General features: G+C 45.8%; 1 protein-coding gene across 5 annotated transcripts in view; it reads left to right on the top strand.

Annotated features, from left to right (window-relative positions):
• The window catches only part of FNIP1 (folliculin interacting protein 1), a 60,317-nt gene that overhangs the window by 35,347 nt on the left and 10,237 nt on the right, over nt 1-14,733 (top strand). For 3 of the 5 annotated variants that reach the window (XM_046900403.1, XM_046900401.1, XM_046900404.1), the window contains exons 4-10: nt 2,711-2,811; nt 3,068-3,142; nt 3,364-3,455; nt 6,642-6,713; nt 7,464-7,599; nt 8,138-8,339; nt 9,123-9,208. In XM_046900403.1, the coding sequence (XP_046756359.1) occupies nt 2,711-2,811; nt 3,068-3,142; nt 3,364-3,455; nt 6,642-6,713; nt 7,464-7,599; nt 8,138-8,339; nt 9,123-9,208 (764 nt within the window). Of the gene's footprint in view, nt 1-2,710; nt 2,812-3,067; nt 3,143-3,363; nt 3,456-5,610; nt 5,695-6,641; nt 6,714-7,463; nt 7,600-8,137; nt 8,340-9,122; nt 9,209-14,733 lie in introns of all 5 variants that reach the window. The other 2 variants (NM_001398212.1, XM_046900402.1) reach the window with 1 other exon arrangement.

Below are 14,733 nucleotides of genomic sequence, written 5' to 3'. Positions count from 1 at the left end.
TCTAACTGCTCTATTCTGTAGCCACGAAAGCTGCTTAATGTGTTCTTCCGTTGCTTTTTTAATGGTATAAAATGGAAGTCCAAACAATACAATGTTAATAGGACTTTTTATATAGTTCTTGGTTTCCTTGTTTCAGTATGCGTTGAACTTAAGGTGAGCGTTTTTAATTGTTCTTTGGAAAGTGCAATACAAGTTTTTGCACACTATTGCTCTAATGTTACATGTTCTGTGTCTGTCAGTCTGTGTTTTCAGGGCTGAAACTCTCCTTGATTTGTTTCTTATGACATTTGAGATTTATCTATAGCATTGTTAATTTATATACGTACTCAGCTATTGGTGGGACATTATGTACAGTAAATAGTAAGTGCTTGGGGTGATATATTCAAAACTCTAATTTCCAAATAATGATAATTTTACAGCCTCTGGTATGCTAATGTGCAGTAAGAAACTCTGGTTGGTATTTTACGATCCTTTTTTAAAAATGCATGCTTGTAAATATGACCTAGGGCATTGGTTTGTGTCCAAGCTGTCAGTGCCGGGGGATGGGCCCTTTTTGCCAGATGCTCCTTGGCTATTTTTCATCTGAGTTTTTAATATTTAACCCCTTTCCTCAGTTGATTGCGCTCTACTTTGGTTTTAAGTGATCTTTATTTTGCAGAATTAAAGGCAAAGAGTCGAGCTGTAGCAGTGTTTCCTTAATAACTGCATTCAATATGTGCACCTTCTGTTATGCAAAGTGATGTTATCATCATGATGTGCAGGTGAAATGCCAGACTGAAGGAGACCAAGGGGGCACAGTACCACGCTCTGTGCCTTCAGCATTGCTTGTCTCTGTCTTTCAGGGAAAAGGGAAATCCCTGTAATTAAATTTGTAAGCAGCTGATTTTCATTTTCTTTTTTTAATTTCGTTTCTTGACAAGGAAAATCAATAAGTTATTTTAAAGTGTTTCTTTCCTCGTGTTTAGAATTAGATTTGCAGGGTAGCAGGAAGTTGAAACCAAAAGTGACCATCAAGGGCTTGACATTGGTTCAGAAGTTCTTCAATTGGAGATATGCAACAGATTTAAAAGTAACAACCATAATATATTTGGCAGTAGTAATTGCAGTGTTCTTACACCAGGATTTGGTGATGCTGACAGACCCATCATTTCCCAGAGGCATTTACCATTCATGCTTCTCCTTCCTTGGAGCTCCTGAGCTGCAGACCATTAGGCACTGTGAAATCTTGGGAAGTAAAGCTGGCGTTTCTGTGCCCCAGCAAACCATCAGATTCTGCCCTGTCATATGAACACCAGCAAACTTTGCAATTCCATCCTTATTTTTATAGCTGTGATTGCTATTTTAGTTGTCCCCTATCTTTCTTGCACTGATAGCAGATTTCAGAGGTTAATAGTATGGCTGTTAACGTCCTGCCATCTTAATTGAGAGCACTTGAGAAGAGCTAAAAGCCAAGAAGTGCTACAAGTGTGCTGCTTTTTGGCCGATGAGCATTTCCTTGTTCTTGTCCTCGTTCTGAGGGCTAGCATGAGTAGCAACATCGAGTGGTCATTTCCGTATCGTGCCTCATTCCTTGTAGGAACCCGACGTGTGGACACCCTGTCCTTGATTGCTCTCTGAGCTCACTGCCTGATGCTGGGCAAAATTGTTAGATAAATCCCAAGCGTTTTTAGGTATCCTGCTTGTTCAGGGCTTGGATAAGGGATACAGAGATATGGCACTTAGTAATTTCCAAACACGAGGCTATTTCCATGCCTGGTTTCAGGGTCCCTTTTTTGGAAGGATTACTCTGAGGAAGTGTTCTGAGTTACCACACACCTCAGATACCTGTGAGCTGTTTGAGAGCTGTGGGTGAGCGATCACAATATTTTGAATTACTCAGGGCAAGATAGGAATGGAGAGCCAGTCCTCATATGCTGCCAGCCTGGAAAAGAAACAGCCCCGTATAAAGGGTTGGTAATCTCAGTCACTGAAAGCACACAAGTATGATGTGTGTCATCTGAGCAGTTGTCTGCAGCTGGTTGCCCTGAGGAATGTTTAAATTTCAGGCCAGTGTCTGCAGCGTTGTGTCTAGGTGGTGCCCCTGCAGTGCTGGCCCCTTGCAGCCAGGCAGTGTGCCCTGCAGTGAGCCCTCAGCAGCCGCCCGCAGGGGATGCTCGGTGCAGTGCAGTGCTGCAGCTCCTTCCTGCTACCATCACAGATGCACCAGGAAACACCACAGAATGATGCGTCAAGAACAAACTACCATCTGTGGCCAAGATACAACTCAGTCTTTGTCAGAACATTCTGGTCCGGCTGGGCTCCAGTTCACAGCCTTTATAAGGTCACCATGGAACTTCTTGCAACTTCTTGTCCAACAGATTTGGTTCTGTCCAACAGATAAGGTTTAGTCTTAATGGTCTTCTTTCATCAAAGCATGTAATTACACTCTAAACTTCTTAGTGCCTTGACTTCCTGCAGCGTGAATCGGCCCCCCACCAGGATGGGCTAGGTTTGTTGGATGATTTTAGTGGTTTACTGCACTGCCAATTTGAAGATCACTTTCTTTGCTAGCATTGTCTGTACTGAACTGTTCAACTTGGTGTATTTGACTGAGTTAGAGAGAGATATGTTGCATGTTTATCTTTTAAATAAGGACAATTTTCATTAGGTGTATATTGCCTTAGGTAGAAGTGTGCTTCTAAACAAGTGGATTATTATTTTTTTTTTTCAGGGCTCTCGGTGCTCCTCAGATGCCAACATGCTTGGAGAGATGATGTTTGGCTCTGTGGCCATGAGCTATAAGGGCTCCACGTTGAAAATTCACCAGATCCGGTAAGATCATGTTTTTTTTTTACCACTCGTCTTGCCAGGAGATGTAACCCTTAGTGCTGATTTTAAATGAATTGAATGTCACAAATGTTGGGTAGAAGGGATTTCTGAGTTTGCTTTAAAGTTATTCTGATATCACTTTGGGCACAAAAGGCTGTTGTGTTTAGAGCTGTAAATTATAATCTGGAAGAGTGTGAAATGGAAATGAAAATCAGTCTTGGCACTGCTTCTGGCTGACATCTTTCTCTCTGTCTTCTAGCTCACCTCCTCAGCTGATGCTCAGCAAGGTTTTCACAGCTCGCACTGGAAGCAGCATCTACGGAAGTCTGAATACGTGAGTCCTTTAGAAATGATTCTTAATTGCATATAGGCAGATCTGGCTTTGAACTGTTCAGCGTTTAATTTTGTATGTGTTAATTGACCCAGCTTAGAATGTGGCTGCGTAAGCCTGCATTCTTCTCTTGTCCATTCTATCTGAGCCTTAATATAGTGACCCTGTTTACTGAAATGCAAATCACAGTTTTTGTTGTATGTTTTGTTTTCTGGGTCTTTTAGGTTGCAGGACAGTCTTGAGTTCATTAATCAAGACAGCAATACATTAAAGCCCGACCACAGTACAATTATGAACGGACTTCTTGGGAATATAGGTAATTACAAACAGATTTTATTTCCTGGTGTCTTTAACTGAGCAACCACAGGCTCTGGAATATGAAAGTCCAAGTAGAATCAAGTGCAAAAATAGGAAAGCTAAGATCTTAACAGAAAATTAATGTTAATGTGGAAAAGAGGTGAAGAAATTAGGCAGTTCAGAGATTATTAGTGGCTTAATTAAATGCAGCTGTATGTGTGTGTATAAAACTCCATAGAGAAATATTAAATATATCTAAACTCAAATACAGAAAATGTTGGAAAATAATCTGTAGAACTTTCTGAGCACCGCATCTCAGATCAGGCAGGATTGATTCTGCCTGGCTTAGTTCCCCAATTTTATTTTTGTTAATAATTTCCATTCTGTTCTGTACTCTGGCCACCTGAACACATGTGGCTGTAGATTCCATGCTAAGTTAACCTTGCATAGTTGCACTTTAGTTTTTGATCAGATTAGACAGATTGTTTCTTTGGTCTGATCTTGGAAGCTAAGCAGTCTTGAAAAACCATCTGGAGTCTCTGACTGTCAGCGTTTGTGGGAGTGCTGTGGGTCAAGGCTCTGTCTGCATTAGGTAACAAAGTGGAGGATGTTGACTTTGCCTGATGTGAAATCTAATAGTAAAGACACTGTACTTCACTGTTCAGATGGGAGCACATCTTGCCTTCCACTTGGTTTAGATCGTTTGATTTCCAAACAAGATGTCTTTTATGGTAGGTGCAATAAGGGATTTCCTTTTACACTTCCCAGAATATTGTTGTAAAATGTACTTTTCTGGGGTCGTGGAAGTGTGGAGTGAATTTGATGTCTTTGTTAGTGGGTTTCTGTCTTTTTACGTGGTCCTAATTCTTGTTGGGCACAAGCGTCTGCTTCTCTCCTCCCTATTGACTTCTCCCATGTGAGACAGGGGAACCCTACTCGTCGACTTTTAAGGTTTTGTTGTGGTTTGTGCTGGCAAAAGTGTTTGTTACATCACATAATCTGTGAGCTCACATGAAGCTGTTGGAGTTCTCAGGCTGAATCTGATGCAGGAGCAGCCGGTGGCACCTGGGCACCCAGCAGGGAGGGAGGAGGTGCCTGCAGGAGGAGGATGCTGGAAGTGCTTTGCAGTTGAGCTGCACACGTTGTCATTCTGTTCAGCACTGTTTGTTTACAGTTCCTATTTCAGCACATGGGGAACCATGGGTAAAGTAGGCAAAGAAGTTAATCTGTAACTGCAGCTTTTCTAACAACGGTGTTGAATACCAAAGACTGCTTCTCACTCACTGGCCCTTGGCGGCCTGCGGCAGGAGGAGGCTCTGTGTGTTTTGGTTGGGAACTATTTACAAGCTGCTTCTCTAGATACGCTGGATAAAGACCAAAACAAAAAGAAAAGAAGCACTAGGCATGTCCCTTCCTTTACCGAGGAATGAAGACCCATGGGAATGGAAGGGAGCTTTGCTGAGGTGCAACCTTGGTGTTTTCTGTAATCAGGAAACCTTGCGTGATCAGTAGCTTCCAGTCTAGCAGAGGGGCTAGCAATTAACTTGTTAGAATACCCAGCTCTGTGTGCAGTAAATACACTCCTTCTTTTGGATACCTGCAGCCCACGGTACTCTCAGTATGGGCCACTAAGAAGACTGCTAACTTTGTGCTTTCTATATGCTCATTTCTCTGATGCAGCACACTGACTGCTCTCAGAGCAGCTCCTTCAGCCTGGCATCTTCTCTTGGTTCCACCAAGAGCAATGTCTGCCTGCTCCTCTCCTCAGTGACAGCACTGCTCAGACACCCCACAGTGTGATGTTAAAACAAACATTGTCCTCCCCCATGAATCTCCTGTTTGTGGTCAGCTTGGGCTCGGAGCCTGCATAAATTAATCATTTTCGACTCAGAAAAATAAAAATAAATAAAGGCCACGGACAGAAGCCCTGTCCTTGTATGGGAAATGGTGTAAAGCTTTGTCTATTATTTTAATGTCGTAAGTAGCATGTAGTTCCACTGTGAGCCATGCTCCTTGAATCAACGTTCTTGTTAAGCGTAAGAGCTGTTCTCCTGCGAACGTTACTCTGCATTTATGTTGGCTTGTATCTTCTCCCTGCCCTGGCCCCCTCCCTACAGACTGTTCTGCTTTACTAACCTCATTCTTTCATGTGTATTTTACGTTTTGCCATGTAGGTCTTTCACAGCTTTGCAGCCCCAGGCGGGCATTCTCTGAACAAGGTCCGCTCCGCCTGATCCGGAGCGCCTCTTTCTTTGCAGGTTTGCAGTGTGCTGTGTGCTGTGCTGTGTGCCTAGTGTAGCTGCTGGGACAGCCACGTGTGCGTTGGTAGCACTGCCCTGGAAATAAGACTTATCTTTTTTAAATACAAAACGGACAGCAATCTCTGCTCTCTTATCTTTGTGGGTACAGAGGACAGCAGGTATTTAAATAGCCCTCTTTGGGGCTACTTGGTTGGTTTTTCTGTTTTGTAAACTTTCTTAATACAAGATTTCATATTTTTAGAAATAATTTGCCACAATAGCATCAAGCTGTTTTCATCTGGATTCGCTTCCAACAAGCTGTAACAGTTAAAGCTAACCTATGCTGATATAAAGTGGACGTCTCTTGCTTTTATTAGATGGGTCTTATTTCCATGGCTGAGTAGCTTCTATTTCACAGGCGTGTTTGTAAAATACATTACGTGTAGAGGCTGTTAAGCCTGATACACTTTTGATCTTCTGTATATGCAGACTGTGATTCTGGACAGCTTACGGCTTTGTTGAACAGCCAATGCACTGCTTGCAATTTAAAAGTATTTATTTTCTTCAAGACTGCATTGTAAAATCCTTTTACAATTATTTAATAGCTGGGAATGCTGTTAGAGGAATGAAGTGTTGATTTTTTTTGTCTGTACTCTGAGCTATGTGGTGGACATCCTTTGAGTAGAATAAAACTTTGTTGAAAGCTATTGATATAAAGAAACTGTGAATGTGAGCCTGATGCAATTTGGACTAAAATAGATAGATGGACTTCAGAAAATTACACATGAGCTTTTCAAATCAGTGCTTTGGCGTGCTCAGCTAAGCAGCCTTTCTTGGTGATGGCCTTGTGCAGTGCTGTTGATCTGAATTAATGAGCATGTTTTTGTTTCATTAATTACATGGAGATCGGCAAACAAGAAAGGAACTGTATATTCCCCTGCTAATTGGTATTCCTTGTTTTACAGTTCACAGCAACCCTATGGATATGCCTGGGAGGGAGCAGAATGAGGACAGAGACAGCGGTATAGCAAGATCTGGTAATGTCAGTTCCATTAACCCTATAAGTTCAGAAAACATTCAGTAATAGACACTAGATGCTAATCTGTCTTGTTACTGAAACATACAGACGTCATAAAGTACTTTCTGTGCTGAAAAGTGATTGGTTTTTTTGTTCCATATAAGCATTCATGGGACTGCTGCCTCAGGCACTGAGGGTGTTTGTTTCATAGGAGCCCCACAGAGCCTGGGGTCTGAACAGTAGTGTGATTTACTAAAGCACACTGCAAATAGGCAAGCCAAATTAAATACTGAAATGAGTGGATGGCATTTCCAAGCAGTGCTTGTTGTCATCTCCTTACCAAACTGAGGAGGGTGTTAATGTTAAAACATGAGCTAGCATCCCCAGTGCCCCCCAGCCACCGCCATCCCCACTCAGGGGGCTGGGCACTTAGGGGTAGGGCTGGGAAGGCTTTTAAAGATGCGCTTAGCATTACTCCTTTCCACAGAGAATTTATTTCCCAATACTCAGGGTTGATGAGCAAGGTGCAGCCTGTGTGCTGCTTATTATATAAAGCTGCAAGACTGTCCCATCCTTGCAGTGCTTGTATAGCTTGCTAATGTTGTTATAGACTGATTGTTTTTAGATGAGAAGCATAGATAAGCAAAAGAGAAGGCACTTTGTGAGCAACACCAGTTAATATTCAGGGGCATAGTTTAGCTGCTGATATTATTTTCCAAATATTCTTTCTTCCAGAGAGATTTATATACGTATCTATTAATTATTGCAGCATCTCTTAGCAGTCTGCTCATCACTCCATTTCCATCTCCGGGCTCCTCGTTCAACAAAAGCTGTGCCAGCAGTTACCAGAGGCGTTGGCGGCGCAGCCAGACAACCAGCTTGGAGAACGGAGTCTTCCCTCGATGGTGAGCAGGGATTGATAATGCTGGATGCTTCCCTCAGTTTTCTGCTATTTTCAGCTTGATTCTGCCCTTGCATATGCATGTCTGTTCTTGCTGCTGCTTTCTGTGGTGTATTTACAAAGGGGTATGTCAGGCAGTAGTTCGACAGCTGATCTTTGTAGTCTCCATTTTCTCGAGGCCATTTGCACTAACTGGGAGACCTTTAGCAAAATATAAACCTGTAGGCTGTACTTTTGAGGATGAGAAGCCCTAAAATCCTACTCAAAATGCACATTCTTGGTAGAAGTAAGAGAGAGTGAGGATACGGTGTTCTAATCCCACAGATGCTTTGAATCTGGCTCCAGATTGTCTGTCCGCAGGGTCAGCTAATGGCTGTTTCTCAAGAATTGCAAAGGGTTATTGATGGTGTGGATTTGACAACACCTGCAAACAGAAGTTGTTTATTGAAATTAAATGTTTTGGAATTTAATTACACAGGAAAACCAAGGTACAACTTTAAACAGTGGATTGCATTAACTTTCCATTTTTTCCATGTTCCAAGGTCCATGGATGAAAGCTTTAACTTGTCAGATGACAGCTCTGGTCCTAGCCCAGGAATTGTTAGGAAGAAGAAGATAGCAATCGGAGTTATTTTTTCACTCTCAAGAGATGAAGATGAAAACAACAAATTTAACGAATTCTTCTTCTCACACTTCCCACTTTTTGAGAGTCATATGAACAAACTGAAGAGTGCAATAGAACAGGTAAACACAGCCTCTTCTGATTCTTTTGCTTGTATTGCTGTGTGTTCCCCCTCAGCCCTTTCAGATTTCATTTCCAACTCTTGTTTACAAAAGTGGGATCAACTTGCTGCCTGATACTGAAGCTGCATCAGCAAGGTTCTGTGCTCCACAATGTCTCTGATGTTTCCTATTGCTTGCTAAAGTACAACACAGAGTGCAGACAGAACTGCTCTCTGGAATGCTGGAATGACATCAGGCCTTAGGCTGCATCGGCTCCCAGCAAGCTCTGGATCAGCAAAGGGAGAAAGGTGCTTTCAAGGCCGCCTTTACTTCCTTGCTTCAGTTTATCTAAGCACTGGGGACTGCAGGATAAGAGCCTATCTCTAGGATATTCCAGACTGTAAATAAATATCATGCTTTTCACTTTCCACTTTCATTTATTTTATCTTAAGCCCCTGATTCTGATACGTAGGAAACTTTCAAATATGTGGTTAGATTTGCTTCAAATCTCTCTTCTAGGAAATACTTAGTGGTTACTTTGCCACTGCAGTAAAAACTTTGACCCTTGTTATGCCTTTAATGATGAAAAGCACAGGAGAATGAGGCTGCAAGGGCATGTGCCTCACCTATTTTTTCTCAGATAGGAAAGCTGGCACTTGTACCATCATTTTATCACTTAAAAAAAAATTATTTGCATGACTAGTTGCATGACAGATAAAGTCAAACACATGACTTTGTTTTTCATTTTCTGTGCTTCTGTAGCTATGTCTGGTGTTACTTATCTGTTTAATGCTTGTTTTCAAGGCTATGAAAATGAGTCGTAGATCAGCTGATGCCAGTCAGCGAAGTTTGGCCTATAACAGAATTGTTGATGCCCTCAATGAATTCAGGTGAGCAGTTTCTCTCCTATCTTTTGTGGCCGTTTCTTCAAAAGCGCTTGAGCAATCTCCTCCTTAGTGCAGGATCTTCCGGACTTTGGAGGTCTTATCTCAAAAGGAAAATGTTTTCTGTTCCAGAAATGTAGTGTATAACATCTAACGTCTCCTTTAAAAGTAAGAACCATAGAGGCCCTGGAGATAGCAGGCCACCCCGTTCTGTTTGTGGTTTTTGGTTTTGCCAAGTGTGCGTATCCACGAGGGCTCAGTCTGAGCAGAGCAGAAGTGACCAACGATTTCTGTGCTTTAGGTGATCATGAGCTCCCAGCAGCCTCTTGTCTTGAGACCCATTGAGGGGTGAGAATTGCAAGCCCACTTTGGGCCCCTTTGGTTGGTATTTTCTGGATGTGTGAGCAAAGCAAGGCTTTCACCCCGCTCTAAATTCTTCTCTCTGAATGAGTTTCAGATAACCAGTACTGGGAAGGAGATCTGTCTTCTTCACCCAGAAAAATGCACCGCTGCCATCTCTTGCTATCAGTACCTGCAGAGAGCCTCTCAGCAGTTAATATACGTAGTAATGCAGATAAGCACGTCCCTGACATTTAGCTGTATGTTCTTTCCATAGTTTAAGTAATGGGGAGGGAAATAAAATGAAATCCATCTGTTTCAAGTGATTCATCCCCTCTCAGATGGGAGTGGTAGGGTGCTTCCTTTCACAACCAGCATAGAGCTCCTTTTTAAAGACGTGACAGCAGACAACGTGCTGATGTTTAAACCAGAGAATTCTGATATTGGGAGGTATGTAACCCAGCAGGAAGGGTCCTGAGGGCTCACTCATTTTTCTGTAGTTCAGCACCATGGGCTGGGTGGTGTTTCAGGGGAAAGGCACTGTACATTTTTGATTTGTTTGTATTTGTAGACCCTCCCCCCAGGGAAGTGCAGGGGCTGTGTTGGGTAGGGACAGGAGGCGCGGCAGAGCACGTGGATGGGGTGAGCTGTGCCAAGAGCCGAGCAGAGGGTGTGCAAAACTTGTGGGAGCCGCAGATTCTGCCCAGGGGGCTGAGACGAGTTCAGCAACTCCAAGCAGCCACGGGCTTCCCTCTGCTCTGCTCTTCCTGCCCTCCCTCTCCTCTCATTGAGCAGTTTCTTTGCATTCCCATTCTCTGATAACAGCATCCCCCAGCTGCTTTCCCTGAAACTTCCCCCCAAAACATTCCCCCCCCACTTGGTGGACTTTGTATATTCTCCATTTCCGTCCAAGTTAAACAGTCTCAGAGCGACAGGAGGGGTGGGTACCCAGAGCTGGGCGCAGGAGAGCTGAGCCTGCAGGCCCACCCGGCTGTCCCACAGCTCATTGCTCTGGCTGGGCAGCGCAGCAGGGCTGTGCCATGGTGCCATCAGCTCACCTGGCAGCGTGCAGCTGGGCAGGGCTGGGCAGGGCAGTCACGTCCCCTGGGCTGGCACTCCTCACCCCAGCCATTGTAGGACATCGCACACATGACCCGCTGGTTGCGTAACCCCATGTGGAATGACCAGTTTTATGCAGAGGTTTCCATGGTGATATAAATATTGCTCTTTAATAGTGTAACAAGGTGAATTAAATCCAGTTTAATGTCGGATAACTGAATTTCCTGGGGCAGCAGACCTGGGCGATGCGCTGGTTTCATCGCAGCGTGCTGGGAGCCATCCCAGCTGCAAGGACCTCGCAGTGCTGTGCAGGGGCTGCAGTGTGCAGCAATGCAACGTCTGTGCAATAAGGGGGAAAAAGGAGTCTTTAAGCGCTGAAGATGGGATGCAAAGACATTTTGGCACAGCTTCAGCAAACCCATTTAGGCCGCTGTTATCTCCTTGGGTGCCTGCTTCCCCACTGGAGTCACGGGGAAGTCAGGAGCCTGAGTCCTTTGCTGAACCTGAAACTCACGCTGATTTCTACCCTCTTAAGCAAATTCTGCTGGAGGGAAGAAGGGTGCTGACTTCAGTGGGTTGCCGTTTCTAAAGCGTAATCCTGTGCAGTTTTAACTCATTGTGGGCACTTTGTTGTTTTGAAAATGTTTTGGTGAGGACAGACCTTCAAAGCAATAACACGGCTGCTTTCCTCGACTACTGCTGCAGATCGATGCCATTGGCACAGTCACCATCAATGTGGTGCCCAGCTCCAGGACTGCCCTTTGCCATTACTCATTTTGCACTAATTCTTGTGTTCTAAAGTGGTGATGGATTTGGCTATGAACACTTGACTTAAAGGCTTAAAACTCTCTGTGGATGTCAGATATGCAGACACATGACTTATGAAATAAGCCACTATACTTGCATAAACACTTCAGCTCCCTCAGTCCCCAAGGCCGACGCAGTGCTGGTTCTGCAGCTGATGGGCACCCGTGTAGCAGGCAGCAGTGCTGAGGAGGCAGTGTGTGCACGCCCAGGGAAACACCCTCTGCTCCTTCCTGGCAGCCAGATTCCATCCTGCTTTATGCCAGCAGTTTTTAAGCAGCTTACGGTGCTGTGAGCAGCAGTGGGTTTTACCCCCTGCACAGGGAAAACCCGATCCTGCACTATGGGAGGAGGGATGAGGGCAGGCAGTAACCTGATGTGCAGTAAGTTTTACAAACCACTGATGTTTTTTCTTTTTGGAAGTACTGCACAAGAAGTTGCTAAGCTTTGTCATTACACTGCAGCTCCCAGCACTGTGCCAGGGTCAGCAGTGCCTTGCTGATGGGAAAGGGGAGCTGCAGGGATGCTGCCTCATAGAGTTGCTGAGGTTGGAAAAGACCTCTGGGATCACCAAGTGCACCCCTCGCCCACCCCACCATGCCCACTGACCGTGTCCCCCAGTGCCACATCCCCACCATTCTGAATGCATCCAAGTTGGTGACTCTTTACTCTCTGGGCAGCCTGTGCCAGTGCCCAGCCACTAAGTTTCTCCAAATATCCAACCTGATTCTCTCCTGGCACAACCTGAGGCCATCACCTCTCATCAAGAGGCTGCTCCCTCCCCCAGCTACCAGTCCCATTGGTGTGCAGTCCCACAGCCTCAGAGTGCCCAGCCCCTCGCTCCCATGCGTGCTGATTTCAGCTTCCCTGGAGCGTGAGGGGAGCTTATAAAGATGAGGGAGAGCGACTTCTTACATGTCTGATAGTGATAGGACAATGGGGAATAGCTTTCAACTGAAAGAGGGGAGATTAAGGTCAGATCTGAGGAAGAAATCCTTTACTCCAAGGGCAGTGAGGCGCCGGCAGTGCTGCCCAGAGCTGTGGGTGCCCCATCCCTGGAGGAGCCTGAGGCCGTGGATGGGTGCTGGGCAGCCTGAGCTCTGGGGGCAGCTGGTGGTGGGGCTGGATGATCTTTAAGGTCCCCTCCAACCCTTCTATGATTTCCAGATTTCAAACACCTTAAGCACACTGCAGCCCCATGAGAGCAGGGGCTGCTGCCAGCTGTGCCCCCTTGGTGTGCCACCATGGGATGCTGGGGGAAGGCAGGTGAGGGAAGGGGATACTCAAAAGGGTTAACTTCAATTATTAATTGCTAGCATTTTATTTTTTTTAATCCGGCTAACCAAAGAAAAAAAAGCAGTGCTTTTCTTAAAAATCATATATGTTTTGGTGTTTCTTTTTTTTTATTATTAGTTTGATGGCTTTGTTTTGTTTCCTCAGCAGACGAAGGAGAGCATTCCTGCATGCTCGCAGGGCTGGCAAGCAGTTAATCCTTGCCCTTGCTCCATGCGCGCGGCTGCGGGCTCGGCATGGAGGTTCCCCGTGCTGCAGTCACATGCCTGCTGGCTGCCAGCCAGAGCAATCTGATCTGTCTCTGAGGAAACACTATCGGCTGCAGATGCAGCCAGGGTTACCAGAATAGTAAATAACGAATCACAAGACTCGGTCTATCTTTTCAACGAAAACAAATATTTTAATACGTTGGGTTTAGTTGAGAAGTAGTTTTTCTTTTGCAAAGCGGTGGAGCTGCTAGCTGCAGGAGGCTTGGCTTGGGTAGTTTGCATAGGAAGGAGAAATAAGCTTTATTTTAGGTTAAGTCGTCACATTTATCTCCAGTCAGCTGTGTCTGAGGGGTTTGATGCTTGGTTTGGGCTTTGAAACTCATCCAGCTTTTAAATTCACAGACTTGGGATCTCCCCCTTTATTTGGGCCTCCTTCACTTCCACTCTGGTCCATGGACATTGAACACAAAGCTGCCTCCCCATGACCCCACTGCCGGCCCCAGCTCGCTGCTGTGCCGCTGCACCCCCCACACGTGTGCCCAGCAGAGCAGCCTGCAGTGGCAATGGGGAGCAGTGCCTGGCTGGGCCAGGGGTACTGTGAGCATCTGTGAGCTATCTGCCCTCACACACAGTCGCTCCCCTCAAGAACAGGAAGGCTGCAGGGTGGTCTCACTGAGCCTTTCCTTCTCCAGACCCAACACCCCCAGCTCTCAGCCTGTCCCTACAGGAAGCTGCTCCAACCTCTGGGCACGGCTCCACGTCCTTCTGCTGGGGGCCCAAGCCTGGATGCAGGCAAAAAACAAGGCAGAAGAAGGCAGAGAACTCCACCAGCCTCCCACCCTCACCCCTGCTGCTCCCTCCCTGCCGCCCCGCAGCCACGCACCGCGGTCGGTGCCAGCTCTGCTGCGCAGTTTCACTTTAAATGTGAAACCACTGAAAATTTGGCAGCTGCAGCCCGAGTGTTTGCCTGCCTGACGTGCTCGGCTGCTGCCGCAGCCCTGGGACTGCTGCGAGTCTCAGACCGACGCGGGTCTGTGTTAATCTGAGGCATTTCTGGGCATTGCTGGGGTAACGTAAATCTTTGTCTTGTGAAACAGAGGCACTGCTTCTGGAAAAAGCAGTGCATGAGGTGGGGAGAAACCTGAGCTGATCACTCATTTCCTGGTGGACCTTTTTTAGTGTGATAAAAGCATCGGTTTGCAGAGTGCCATCATGTAGGCGCTGTCTTTAAAACAGAACTGTGGGTTGGTTTAGATGAGTTCAACGGCGATCAGAGGGGTTACGATCCGGTGTTCTACTGCAAAGCCAAAGTTCTAAGAATTCATCTGCTGTCCGTGGAGTCAGAAGGGTGTGGGTAGGGGTGTAAACCTTGAAGCCATGGGGCAGCTGATGCTCAAAAGCTGTACTCGAGTTAAAGCATAACCCAGTCCCTCTGTGAGCGCACGGGGATGCACCACTTGGTACAGCAGAGAGCAACTTGGGGCACTTCTGTAAGTCAGGTACATGTGGATCTGCTCTAGTCACAGATTAACCATGGAGCAGTTACGAGTTGTGAATGAAATGCAGCGAAAGCAGGGAAATAACCCCAACAAAATCATTCACTGCTCTCCATTCAGAGCAGGGCAGTGAGCACTGCTGGGCTGAAGGGAGCTCAGCCACACACACCTGTACTTGCAGGGTTGCTCTGCAGGGTGGAGTTCCTGCTGGGAGAAAGAGCAGCACAGCCTAAGTGCTGCCATAAGTGATTGGAGTGGGGATCTCTGCCCTTCCTTGCTTTGTTTAATCACAGAATGGCCTGGGTTGGAAGGGACCTCAAGGATCGTGAAG

The sequence above is a fragment of the Gallus gallus genome, chromosome 13 (assembly GCF_016699485.2).
Source record: "Gallus gallus isolate bGalGal1 chromosome 13, bGalGal1.mat.broiler.GRCg7b, whole genome shotgun sequence".
Classification (NCBI taxonomy): Eukaryota; Metazoa; Chordata; class Aves; order Galliformes; family Phasianidae; genus Gallus; species Gallus gallus.
Note: the sequence above shows the minus strand (reverse complement) of the source record. Positions and strands in the feature narration are given on the sequence as shown.